The following is a 12,742-nucleotide window of genomic DNA, read 5'->3' on the forward strand; positions in this document are numbered from 1 at the left end:
AATTGATATATGCATCATACATTGCAAAAAATATACGTCAAATTATTAGAAAATGTAATGTGAAAGAGAGAAAAAAAAAGCGTATAGTTTAGTTGTAAAGATTGTTCTATTGATATTTTTATGAGTCTTATGATATTAGTATTTTTTTTTTTTTGTATGTTTATTGATATATGAAGTTTAATATGATAGATTGAATATAAAGTTTAGATAAAAGTTTACACACGTGTAATTTTGGGTATATCATGTTAAAGTTGTCAATAGTCAATCTAACCCGATACTCAATTTGAAGAAAAACAGTGTTAGGTCAAGTATCTCAACCTGCCAACCCAACAACTTGATTTTTTTCAGGTTAGTTCGGGTTGGCTCCTTTAGTTGTCAGGTCCACCTAGTGGTGTACAAAAATGGTTTTTTACTCAATTCGACCCGGTTTTTTGGTCAACGAGGCCAAAACCGGATTTGACCCAACCCAACCCGGTTTGATACCGGTTTTTGGTCAAACTTTGACTAGGTATTGACCAGGTTTTACCACATTTTTTTAACAAAAACTCATGCCAGACCCGATCTCAACCTGATATAAAAACGAAAACCCAAACCGGTTAGTAACCGCCGGGTTGGGTCAGACCCGGTTGTTGACCAATTTTGGGTTCAGGTTCGGGTTTCAACCCGGTTTTTTGTACACCTCTAGGTCCACCTCCCAACCTGAAATATTTTTATATTAATTTGTTTTTAATTAATACTGATCCGTTTGACAAAAAATCACACATTTGACATTTCAACCCGTCAACCAATTTGTCTAAAAAACAACTAATTTGACTAAATTGATCCAATAACAACCCATTTAACCTAATAATCCACAAACCTACAGGTTGACGCAAGTTGGGTTTTGGTTGTAATTTATTATATTAAACTTTAGTGGGTCTGACTAAGGTTAAAGATTTATAACCTGTCATCCCAATTGGGGTGGTCCTAACTAACAAACGTATATCATATATAAAACTTTCTATGAATATTTATGCAGGCTAAAAAAAACTCTTATTGTTAAAAAAATTTAATTGTAAATTTGAGAAAAATTATACACTATAAATAGTTATAATTTTTGCATGAACAATAATGGTGGAGTACATAATCCCACTTCTTTTAAACGAACTTTAAAAAATCACACGTTTAAAAATATATAGTAATAATGTTTTCTCATTATGTTTCACAATTGTGTTTTAGTTATATAGACTGCAGTCAATTTACCAACCCATATATTAATTTGGTTTTTATTATGTTCAAATTAAATTAAAAATAAATAAAACTATTATACTCCGTATTTTTTTTAAATAATTTGTTTTTATATAGTATTAAGCATCTTCTTTAAATTCCAAATATAATTACTAATATATTTGTTTTATATTTAACTTCACTAATGAAAAGATTCTTCTTAAATAAATTTTAAATTATTTTCAAAAATAGACTCAACCAATCAAAACACAAGAAAATAAAACCATCAGCCAATCAGAAACTAGAGAATTCAATCTTTTTTTCTCTCAGCTCTACCGGCAATATATATATAATTTACCGATATTTAAAACATTGATATTTATTAAAACAATTTCAATTTGTTAGATTAAAAAAAAATGTGTAAACATGTGAGATATGAATTCCACAGGGGGACTTATGGTAAATGATGATTAGTGTAAGGGGGTTGTCCAGGCACGAGAGAGAGGCAATCCAAAAGACCAAAACAAATAAATAGCCCCAATTCCTTGTCAAATTAAGCCAAAACCCTAGAAAAAAAGAAACAATGCCTGGATCAGACAAGGACTTGATAGAATTCGTGTGGAGGTTGCATTCCATGAGCTCGAAACTTGAAAGCTTCAATCCCGGTATCTGAGAAAAATGGAAATTGTTGAAAATGGGTGATATCAAGCCTGACATGCCTGGTTACGTATGCCTCGTACATAGCGACGAGGACGACGACGACAAGGATTATTATTATAAAATATTTCTTGATAATTATCGAAAGGGGAAACCTAATAATTCTGATGATGAGAAGAAGAGAATGGACGATAAGGCTAGTCAGGAGGAAATAACCAACAACAAGAAAAGGAAAAGGGGTGAGCCTGACATACGCCTCGACGACGACGACGAGGATAAGAAGAAGAAGAATCGAAAGAGGAAGCATAATGACAATAATTCTGATGATGATGATGAGAAGAAGGGAAATTACCAACAATAAGAAGGCAAAACACAAGAAGAAGAAAAAGAAGACAGTAGCACCAGCGCCACAAGACTAGTATTATTATTATTAAGAGTTAATTACAGAAATCGTCCCTGTCGTGATACCAAACTTGCAGATTTCATCCCTACCTTTCATAAATTACAGTTTTAGTCCAAAATAGTTTCCTCCGTCAACACTTTTAGTCTTGACCACCAACGTCTGTTTAAAAACCCATCATGTGACCTGCACGTGATGGGTAACTTAGTCATTTCATCAATACAAGGACCAAAACTGTAATTAACTTTTTTATCCATCAATCATCATCATCAGAAATTCAACACCAGATTCATCATTTTAATCACATCTTCATTAACAAACCACCAAAGAATTTTAAATAAAAACATCCTTTAATAGTCATATTTACTTCACTACAACACCACTCAAATTCTCGATCCACGTCAAATCCAAACTCATAAGATAAAAAACTATTTAAACTCTAAAAACCTAAAAAATCAAATCTAAAAATAAAAAACTAAAATTCAACAATAATAAAAATAAGCTAAAAACAAGTGTTCATACAATATGCGAGTACCCCGACTCAGATCCGTTGATAATCGGAGGTAGAAAAGGTGGTGATCGGCGGCGAAAGGGTTGGACGCAACCTCTTTTCCGGCCAATATCCAGCCATCCCGCCGTTGGTGTTACTATATTCCGTCTGAATCAACATCCAAGTTTAGATCTTTGTGTTGATGGTGGTGTTGGTGGCGGTTAACGGTGGTGACTCGTTGTGTTGATGGTGGTACCGAAAGAAACTCAAAAACACACACACACACACATATTTTCATATCTGTATATCTATATCTATATCTATATCTATATCTATATATATATATAATACATATAAAGAAACTCAAACACAAACACACACACACATATATATTTATATAATATTTTCATATCTATATAATATATATATATATATATATATGTTTGTGTGTACATTTACTTTATTGAAAGCTTTATTGGATTTCAAAGAATTTCTATGGAGAAGTGATGAGAAAGATTTTGAATCATTATTCAAAGATGTCATATAAGAAAGGAACGAGTGATTGGAAGACTATAATACCAAAGTGAGATGCAATATTATCTTTGTAGATCTATAAATTTTTTTATATGTATGTGTATGACTCACTGTATGTAACATGGAACTAATGGGTTTAATTTGTTGGATTTGTTTTGTGGTTTTGATTTGTTGATGATGAAGAAATTGAAAATTTATCATCTGGAAAAGAAGCATAAATAATTTACACTTTTGGTCCTTGTTTTAATAAAAAGACAAATATGCCCATCATTTGTCTAGCACGTGACCAGATTCTAAAAGGACGTTGGTGGTCAGGACTAAAAGTGTTGACGAAAAAAATTATTTTGGACTAAAACTGTAATTTATGAAAGGTAAAGATGAAACCTGCAAGTTTTGTACCACGACAGGGACGATTTCTGTAATTAACTCTATTATTAATCTACTTCTGATACTATAATACTAAGATCTCTTTTTGTTTTTAGTGAATGTCCCTGTTAATTAGTACAGTAGTTATTATTTGAGTGAATAATAGCAGCAAGACGATATACAGCCATATATGCATTGATCTCTAATGCTCGTATAATTCTTGAATATATGTATATGTGTTGCCTATTACGGATGTAATGGCAAGCATTGGTGGGGTTATGATATCATGACCACGATGTTCAACTGAAATATATGTGTATTTTTTCATTGATATATTTTGACATTAGAATAAGTATAAAAAGGTTTTGCAAAAAGTTTTTTTGGTCAAACCCAATTCGTTTCGGCTTGCAGCAAAAATTACATGTTTAAAACCATACATATAATCCTACTCGACCTTCCCATTTTGCTTCTCAAACTTTTGAACATCGATGAGGCATAGTTGGTAGCTTATTTGATGTTTGGTTGTTTAGAAGGTGCTTTTGTTGGTTTTGATCAACATTACTTAGCTGAAATGTGTAGTCAATGATCATCCTTGAAAAGTTTTAGAGGTATCGTCGTGTCGTGTAGGATATCTTCTTTAATTTCAACCACTACACTCACCAACTGCTGATCTGTTATATGGTATTTGTGTCGTTTTTTTTTTTTGTGTATATTTGTATCGGAACTCGGAAGTTTGACAACCTTTAAAGTATTTGTGTCCTATCGTATGTTTAGATAGTATGTTTGGCAACTATTAACGAAGTGATCAGTTAGTATGTAATTAGTATGGTTTTTTTAAATCTTGTTTTTCTTTTGATTTTGTAATTTTATTTTATTTAAGTAGAAATTCATTCCAAAAAGAAAATAAATAACCTTTTCCCCAAAAAGATAGGTAGGGGCTTCGCCTTTTAAGGGTATCAACAAGGGCGATAAATCATAGAGGTGATTGATGATTAAATTATACTAGCTAATCAATCTGGATGACTATCCGGGCATGATTAAGAAAGTATAAATAAAATTTGTAAATCTGATTACACTTAAATTAATTACATAATACCAAGCTCGTAAAAGAGCCTAAACTTGATTAAAGAATTCCACGTACACTTGACATCAAAGTCCACAAAACTAAGTTCTCGGAATAACAAAACTCACATTATAATCAACCCAGGTATATACTCGTAGATTTTGATGTTCGCCTAACTCAAATTGACCAAATCAAAACTTATCAAAACAAAATTGCAAAATACATTCATAAATAAACTTATTTACATCCTAGTGGTACAACTTCCTTGAGCAAAAACGAATCAAGAATGACAAAAGTCTTGAGCGAAATACAAAGCTTTGGATTGTTGTGGTGATATTCCCTGTTAAAACAAACTCCTCATCTAAAAATTAAAGCATTAAAAATGATGTAATAAAAAAAGTGCAACTTATAACTATAATGTAAAGCGATTCCATATGAACTTGTTAATGTAGTAATGTATGAGCTAACGTAAATCCAAATTGGCGTGCCGCTCTTTTTTCTATTACATGCCCAAATCCCAATATTGGTCTAGTGCTCGTAATCTCGTATAGCAATGTCTTTTGTAAAGCAATGTCTTTTGCTCTTTATTTCAATTACATGCCAATTAGTTGCCTAACAAACCAGTACGGCGGAACAAACGAAATGCATGGCGATAACATCAAAATGAATTGGTTGTGTTGTTTCATTATATACCAGACTTACAACTGTTATGTCAGTACGTCACACCTTGAAAATATAATGTAGTAGCCTTTTAAATGAGCCATTAACTTCCTGTGGAAACACCCCGCTTCAACAAAAGATTAACACACTAACATCTATCGCATCAATACCGTCAACAATCCTCATCAAGTAAGGGTCCAAGAACACCTGCTGAAATCTGATTATTAAGAAAGTGATGACGAATCTTAACATATCAAAACACACAAACTTATATATAAAATAGTCATATTTGATTAACCACCTCTTACCTTATGCCAAACTTGCATACATTGCTACTGAGTCAATTGTATATGAGCTTCGGCTCATTTATGGATATATGACCTTTCTCAGACTTTTCTTGTCATAAAGATATGCCTAACCTGCGTTATCCTAAAACATCCATGTTATCCATGCTAAAGATAAAGAAGTTTAAATTACAACATATAATGGACCGTACAATAGATCCGAGCTGGCAAAAGACTGATTTTTCTTTTGAAAGGTAGAACCAAGCCTAATCATATAAACTATCTAACTATTATATATATATTACCGTTATTTTTGAATACACTAATTTCTTTGAGACAAAACATCAAACACCTTGTGAGCAACCAGCCAACCACCATCCTTCATTCTAGCAATAAACCAAAATAACCATTAAAACACCAAACCAATTCATTCTTATACTTTGAAAAAGATAAATGAAAAGATAACCTAAACTGAATTTGGAAAGAAACCTTGAAAGGATGTGGTAGGTGAACATAGAATATGAAACATGGTGTCGCCAATAATATATATCCAATATCCTTCGACAACCATCAGATTGAAGCAGAAGAACCCTAAATTTTCAGATTGTATAATAACTCTGACATGGAAAAAACGAAACCCTAAACTAAAATGGGGAAGAAACGTTAAAAATGGTTTTCTTGGTCAAAGTCTTATACGTTTGAGGGGGATTAGTGAAAGTAAAGGGGATATATTGCCACTTAAGAGAGATTTAAGTTTTGGGATCCTCTTTTATCAAAAATAAAGATAAAGATACTTGACGGGCTACCATAAAGAAAAACAAGGTAAAATAATTAAAAAAAGCAAAGAAGAGAGAATAGGAGAGAAATAATGATACGTGAATAAGATTTGTCCAATTTGTCCCTAGTTTTTCAAACTTAGGTCTTTACCATACATATACAAAAGTCAAAAGGCCAGCCCAATAAGACGATCCAGCTAAAGCCCATTATCGCCCACTCAACTACATTTCATCAAATTATTTTGAACCAAAAACAGCAGCAAAGAAAAAAAAACAGCAAAAGCAATCAATCAATTCGTTGGTCAGGGTTTGGGCACTTGAAGAAGAAGAAGGAGATGGAGAGTAGAATACAGGAAGCTATGCGTTCTCGCCTGCAGCATTTCAGAGACCAATCCGAGTACCTACTTTTTTTTTTTTTTACTATCTATCTAATTGTATTTATTCATTTATTAATTGAATTGAATTTAATTGCCTCCTTTTTACTTCCATCATTTTCTTCTTCTTGTAACTAAATTAATTAATTAAATTTTCAAGTCTAGGGTTTTTGTCTTCAGTACCTTTCTCTTCTAGCTCAGAACCTATTCGATTCCTCAATTGCTTACCAATTTGAAGTAGTTTTGCACCCAGTAGTTGCCAAATGAAATACTCCATATTTATTTTTACTTTTATAAATAAAACTTAAGATTGTTTTGTTTTCTTTCTTATACATGTACATATATGTGTATGTATATATCAGCTCTTTAACTTTTGAGGGAGTTCGAAGATTATTGGAGAAAGACTTGGCTTTAGATACATATGCATTGGATCCACATAAGAAGTTTGTCAAGCACTTGTTAGAGAAGGTACCCCTTTTTCCTTCCTTTTTTTTTCTTATAAACTCACTCTTGATATATATATATATATCAATTGCTAGTGTCGGACCCAGAACCGGAAGTGACCCGTAGCACAATTTTTTTTTTCACTAGCCTTGTATCGGCATAAAGTAACGATAACAACTAAATTGTTACGATTTTTAGCATTTTTTACAGATTTTTGGCTCTATTTAATAAATATTAAGAAGTTTTGGCATTTTTAGTAGCTTTTCTTTATCATTTAGTTGCACAGATACATCCTTATAAGTTTTATTGATAAAAAAGGTTTCAAAAGTTTAAAATTGTTTACAACACCGGTATCCTATATTTATTTGACCTGTAACACCAATAAAAAATACATCATTTTTTGAAAAATTTTAACTACTTGAATTTAGCGGACCCATAGCCTGGGTTACCCCTTATATTATGTAGTTCCGCCTCTGAATAATACTCCCATAAATTCAACAACATTTAATAATAAATACAAAAATTACTAAAACTCTACTAAACCATTACAAATTCATACTGGCTGAAATATAGTTAAACAGCTATTGTCAATTTCACATCTAAGGATTATTATTAATTGCATTAAAGTTATATTGTCCTAACAAGTTGTAAGGTTATATAGACGATTCTTCTGTATCATTTTCCATTTGCCGGCCTGTTGAGGAATAAAACACTGAACGGGTAACTGACACTGCATTCAAAGTTCTGTAAGGGGGTCATCTCAAACACAAGTAAAATGTTTTGAGCATTTGGAAAACCTTGTTAGGATTTATATAATGAATTACACTAGATTACATCTCTTTTACCAGACCTAACCTTTGTGATCTGTTGGGTATGATCATTCATGTCCCGTAAAAAAAGTTCTAGTGTAGACTTAAAGGGCAACAATACACACTAGGGCATGACTATATAGTATCATGATTCAGATGTTTCAGTTGTCGCTCTACTTTACATTCAACACTTCTCATTTTCTCTCAACACCGGTTCATGTTTTTCTTTCAATATTAGAAAGGAAAAAAAAAGTACCTTCGTTTAAGAAGAAAGAACCTTCAATTTTTTCGTTGACACCTATGATCATGTTTCATTTTTCTGTCATTATGATTTCGTTTAATTTTCCATCTGGAATGTAGATCTCTGGTTCTAACTAATGGTACCTTGCTAAGGGTCATTTACTCAGTGCTTAGCACTTAGCAGTGTTAGTTTATCTTGAGATGCCTCGTACATCAGCTAACTGGAAAGGGTATTCCTAACTTTAATCTATAGGCAAATTGTTAAGGTGCTTTGTAAATTATGATGCCTGGAATATAATTTTATTATTGAAAGTTGGAGAAGTTATATAAGCTTTATAAGTTCTGGTTAGCTAAGTGATTGACGCTTGCCTTTTATGGTATGCCATCAATTCTTTGATAGTACTTAAGTGGCACAGAAGATGATGACGATGTTTCCAAGGGTTCGAAACAAAATAAGTTAGAAGATGTTAAAATGGAAGAGCTACCTAAAGAATATACGGTAACAGCAGATGAATCAACAGTTGGAGATTCTCCAGTTATGGAACTTTCATCAGCAAAGGAATCAGCCAAATCTGGAAGCTCTGAAACTCAGGGCAATGCAGATGAGAAAATACCTACCGAGACCATGATAAAGGAGGCCCTATGGAACAAGGCAACTTATTTTAGATCCAACTCTGAGTATGTACCTTATCTGTGAAATTGATACATTTATGAACAATGCACCCATGAACAGGCTGGCAGGTTCTGTTTTGCCCCTGACAGGCCTAAGTGGAGAATTTAGTGGAAAAGCTAACTGGTTAAATGGAACCAAAACTGTGAAAAGTATATTTCTAATGTAAAAAAACCTGATAAATCATTTTATCCAAGAAAACTAGTTGGAGAATTTAGCACAAAAGGAAACTAACTGGTCAAATGGAACCAAAACAGCCAAAAGTGTATTTTTATAATGTTAGAAACCTTCTAAATTCTTTCAGTGAAGAAAGTGGGTTATTTCTGAAATTTTATTATCTATGTAAATCTTGTTTTACATGCTAATTGTTTTATAAAGGTTAGAAATAATAACCAAACAAGTTATCCAACATGCCCAAGCCTCCTATCTTGACACCTTTAAGTTCCTCAACCGCTGTGGTATTATCTTGTTTTTGTGTCAATTACATAATTGACATCTGACTTGACTTGTGAACACCTTGCTAACGTGTAATAATTTCCTTTTATGTACAGGGAACTGACTGTGGCTGGTGTACGTCGGCTGTTAGAGGAAGATCTTGACCTCAAAAAGTTTTCTCTTGATTCATTTAAGAAACTAATAAGTAAGCAATTAGATGAGGTGAGATGTCTTGCTTAATGTGGTTCTATAATGTGCTTTTTGTGAGAAGGTGTATACCTACTGAAGCATACTCATTTACTTTGTTCTTAGGTCCTAAATTTTGAAAACGACTCACCAAAAAAGAGGGGATCCAAATTAGATGCTGATGGTGAAAATGATCATATAGAAGCTGAAGTAAAACCAAAAAAGAAATTGGCCCCAAAAGCAAAAGTTAATAAATCTGAAGGGCCTAGGAAACGTAATAGACCTGCTCATGAGACTAAGCGTGGGAAAAAAAAGATCAAGAATGATGAAGAAAACTCTGTTGAGAAGAACTATGTAAAAGATGTGGATGATGAATCTGAATCTTCTGCTGAAAAACCTGTGAAGGTAGGTGTATCCCTTTTTTTAAGCCTGTTAGTTCGAAGTGTCATTTAATAAGTAAAAGTTAGATTTAGAATTGTCATTTTGGGGTGTATATGTCTGTTAATGGGTCAAACAGGCAAAGTAACAAAAAAGTAGCAGTAATGAAATCGTTAAAATTTGTCTTAAATGCTAAACATGCTGTAATTGTGTATATAGATATATTTTTATTATAACAATGTAGTTATGTAGTTGAGTTTAATACATTAATTGTTTACAAAAACAAATAAACCGAATTATCAGAATCACCTGTTTCGACCCAAGCCCATCTTAGTTTTGACACGTTACCCAGCTATGTATGTATGCATAAGTTAATCATTAAAAACATTTTTTCATACAGAAGGAAGTGGTATCATATGGAAAGAAAGTGGAGCGCCTGAGATCAATTATTAAGGCTTGTGGGATGAGGTGATTCTAGTCCTTCTTTAGACATTCTAGCCTATAATCTCATTATTATTACTTTTGTAACCTTGCATTATCGTTTTTTCTTTATAGTATTGGTCCTAACGTATACAAGAAAGCAAAGCAAGCTCCTGAGGACAAACGTGAGGCTTTCTTACTTAAGGAACTGCAAAACATTCTCTCGAAAGAAGGATTATCGGCAAACCCTTCTGAAAAAGGTTAGCTATTAAATGATGTGGGAAGATAGGGATTCTGGTAATTGGTCCAAACGGGTTCGGGTCAAAATGGATACTTAATTAATTAACTGTTGTGGTTCGGTTGACCATAAACACATTCACTTTCTAGCCTTTATAAATGCGTTTCATAATCAATGTATCAGTTTTGGTTGAAACAACTGAAAATATACTTGGGGCCTGGGAGACACCCCACTTATATTTTAACTTTTTACCACAAGGCCACCCATAAATTAGAAGTTTTATGTATGCTGCAGAAGCATTTACATGTTATCATATCTACCATTTCAGAATTTTGTAAAATGACAAAAATGCTCTTCCTTTATAGTTATGTAGTTGCCTATTGTGCCCCTCTTTACAATTGTAAAATGAAAACGGTGCCACTCTTTTCGAGGGTATTACACATATTACCCATTTTAATTATTGTTTGTAATGCTTTAGCTTGAAAGAAAGGAACAGTTTTTTGATGCTACTATTCGTCATGTTTTTTTTTTTTAACTAGAATTGGTAGAAATGAAAACAAATGCATACTTGGTCAGACTCTATGAAAGTTGTAATAGATGTCTGATCTTAATATGTTGAATACTTGGGTGGCCTTTCAAGTACATTATCCCAGAGTAGTAGAATACTATGCTGTTAACTTAAATATTCCAATAAAGTTGATGTAGCACAAATGCTATGGATTTAGACAACTACGAATTGCTAGACATTCTTAGGTAATGGTTATCGTATCATCAAAGGAAATTGGGGTAATATGGTTTACCAGGCACGCAGATTTGAGAAAAAGACTTCCGGAACAAAACATATCCCTGCTCTCAGATTAATTACAAACCAGCTATAAAATTGATTGGATAAGTCAGTACTAATGCTAATCTAATGAGATTAAGTATAGTACTTTTGCTAATGTAGTATGGATACTAATTAAAGATTGCTCCTTGTTAAATGATAGACTCCATACCAGGTTGTCGAGTCATTTACCGAATGTATGATTGTAGTTATATAGAAATGCTTCATGCCCAAGTAATGAAGTAATCATCCTGTATCTTGCATGTCAAGTTTTCACTTGTTTGACCAATAATATTCTGTATAAAAAAACGATTTGTTGTTGTCTGGATTAAAAATAGAGTATGGGAAACGTTAAGCCCGTTAGACCCCGTGATTCAACTTATAGTTGAAAGTGTTGCCATTGTTATTTATTTACTTTCTGTTTAATCAATTGTAGCATTATCGTCACCAAAACCGTATATTTGTTTTGTTAGAAATCAAAGAAGTGAAACGGAGAAAGGAAAGAGCTAAAGAGCTGGAAGGTATTGATACAAGCAACATTGTTGTTGGTTCACGTAGAAGGTCCGCATTTGATTTTGTGGCCCCACCAAAGCCCAAAGCACCTATTGAAAGTGATGATGATGATGATGATGATGCAGAAGATAGTGACAACGAAGAAGGAAATGGTTCTGAAGACACTGATAATGATAATGGAAATGGTTCTCAAGACACTGATAATGATAATAAAGATGGTGATGATATACACGAGGTTGATACGCTCCATAAAGATGGTGATGATCTACATGAGGATGATACACTCCGTGATGAGGTTCAGGAAAGTAACACATCATAAGCGTTTGTTTCTTTCTTTTGTACTAATCGTTTGTGATAAATTGTATCAACAAAACTATTTAGGTAAATACCCAGATATAGCACACTAGCAAGTTTCTAAGGGTCTATTGTCTAAAATTCTTGAGTACTTTTTGATTTGTCCCTTCTAGTCCTTTGAACTTTTTAGGCCATCATACATTTTAAACGTCTCTTTTAGGTGATTAAAACTTTAAAATATAACCTTATTAGGTCATCTTTTTGTTATCAAAACGATGTCGTTTCGATAACAAAATGGTCTAGTATGATACATTTTATAGTTTTAATGACATGGATAGATGAATGAATGGAAAAGGTTAATTTTAGAGAAGTTATTATGGTTTTTATTAGTATCGTTCGATAGATCGAAAACAAAAGTTTTTAGTATCTGATTGTGGGTTGTTATTACTTTCTATTTTTGAGGCATATTTGGTATATGAAAT

The 12,742-nt window shown here is 32.7% G+C and overlaps 1 protein-coding gene and 1 long non-coding RNA gene across 5 annotated transcripts; one reads left to right on the forward strand and one right to left on the reverse strand.

Moving 5' to 3' along the window:
- Positions 1–4,690: 4,690 nt before the first annotated feature.
- LOC122605789 lies at positions 4,691–6,454 on the reverse strand. 4 transcript variants are annotated; one of them, XR_006324720.1, is made up of 4 exons: positions 6,150–6,454; positions 5,685–6,046; positions 5,443–5,583; positions 4,691–5,056 (listed from the first exon to the last, which is right to left on the reverse strand). It is a non-coding gene; the product is annotated as an uncharacterized LOC122605789 (long non-coding RNA). The 4 variants fall into 4 exon arrangements; XR_006324721.1 differs by lacking the exon at positions 4,691–5,056 and having other exon boundaries at positions 5,373–5,583; positions 5,685–5,795; positions 5,966–6,046; XR_006324722.1 differs by lacking the exon at positions 4,691–5,056 and having other exon boundaries at positions 5,373–5,583; positions 5,685–5,805; positions 5,966–6,046.
- Positions 6,455–6,690: 236 nt separating this feature from the next.
- Positions 6,691–12,426, forward strand: LOC122603870 (otolith matrix protein OMM-64-like). Its single transcript, XM_043776705.1, has 8 exons — positions 6,691–6,833; positions 7,173–7,278; positions 8,704–8,981; positions 9,525–9,630; positions 9,721–9,999; positions 10,373–10,440; positions 10,528–10,652; positions 11,927–12,426. Exons 1-8 carry the CDS (start codon positions 6,772–6,774, stop codon positions 12,283–12,285), a joined length of 1,383 nt encoding a protein of 460 aa, XP_043632640.1. The 5' UTR covers positions 6,691–6,771; the 3' UTR covers positions 12,286–12,426.
- The last annotated feature ends 316 nt before the right edge of the window (positions 12,427–12,742 follow it).

Source organism: Erigeron canadensis, chromosome 6 (assembly GCF_010389155.1).
Source record: "Erigeron canadensis isolate Cc75 chromosome 6, C_canadensis_v1, whole genome shotgun sequence".
NCBI lineage: Eukaryota > Viridiplantae > Streptophyta > Magnoliopsida > Asterales > Asteraceae > Erigeron > Erigeron canadensis.

What these genes read in the sequence shown, in the direction of transcription:
- LOC122603870 (XM_043776705.1), top strand. Translation starts at nt 6,772, where the DNA reads ATGGAGAGTAGAATACAGGAAGCTATGCGTTCTCGCCTGCAGCATTTC. An exon ending in TCAAGCACTTGTTAGAGAAG is followed by an intron (nt 7,279 to 8,703) that starts GTACCCCTTTTT and finishes ATTCTTTGATAG; the next exon opens with TACTTAAGTGGCACAGAAGA. An exon ending in TATTTTAGATCCAACTCTGA is followed by an intron (nt 8,982 to 9,524) that starts GTATGTACCTTA and finishes TTTTATGTACAG; the next exon opens with GGAACTGACTGTGGCTGGTG.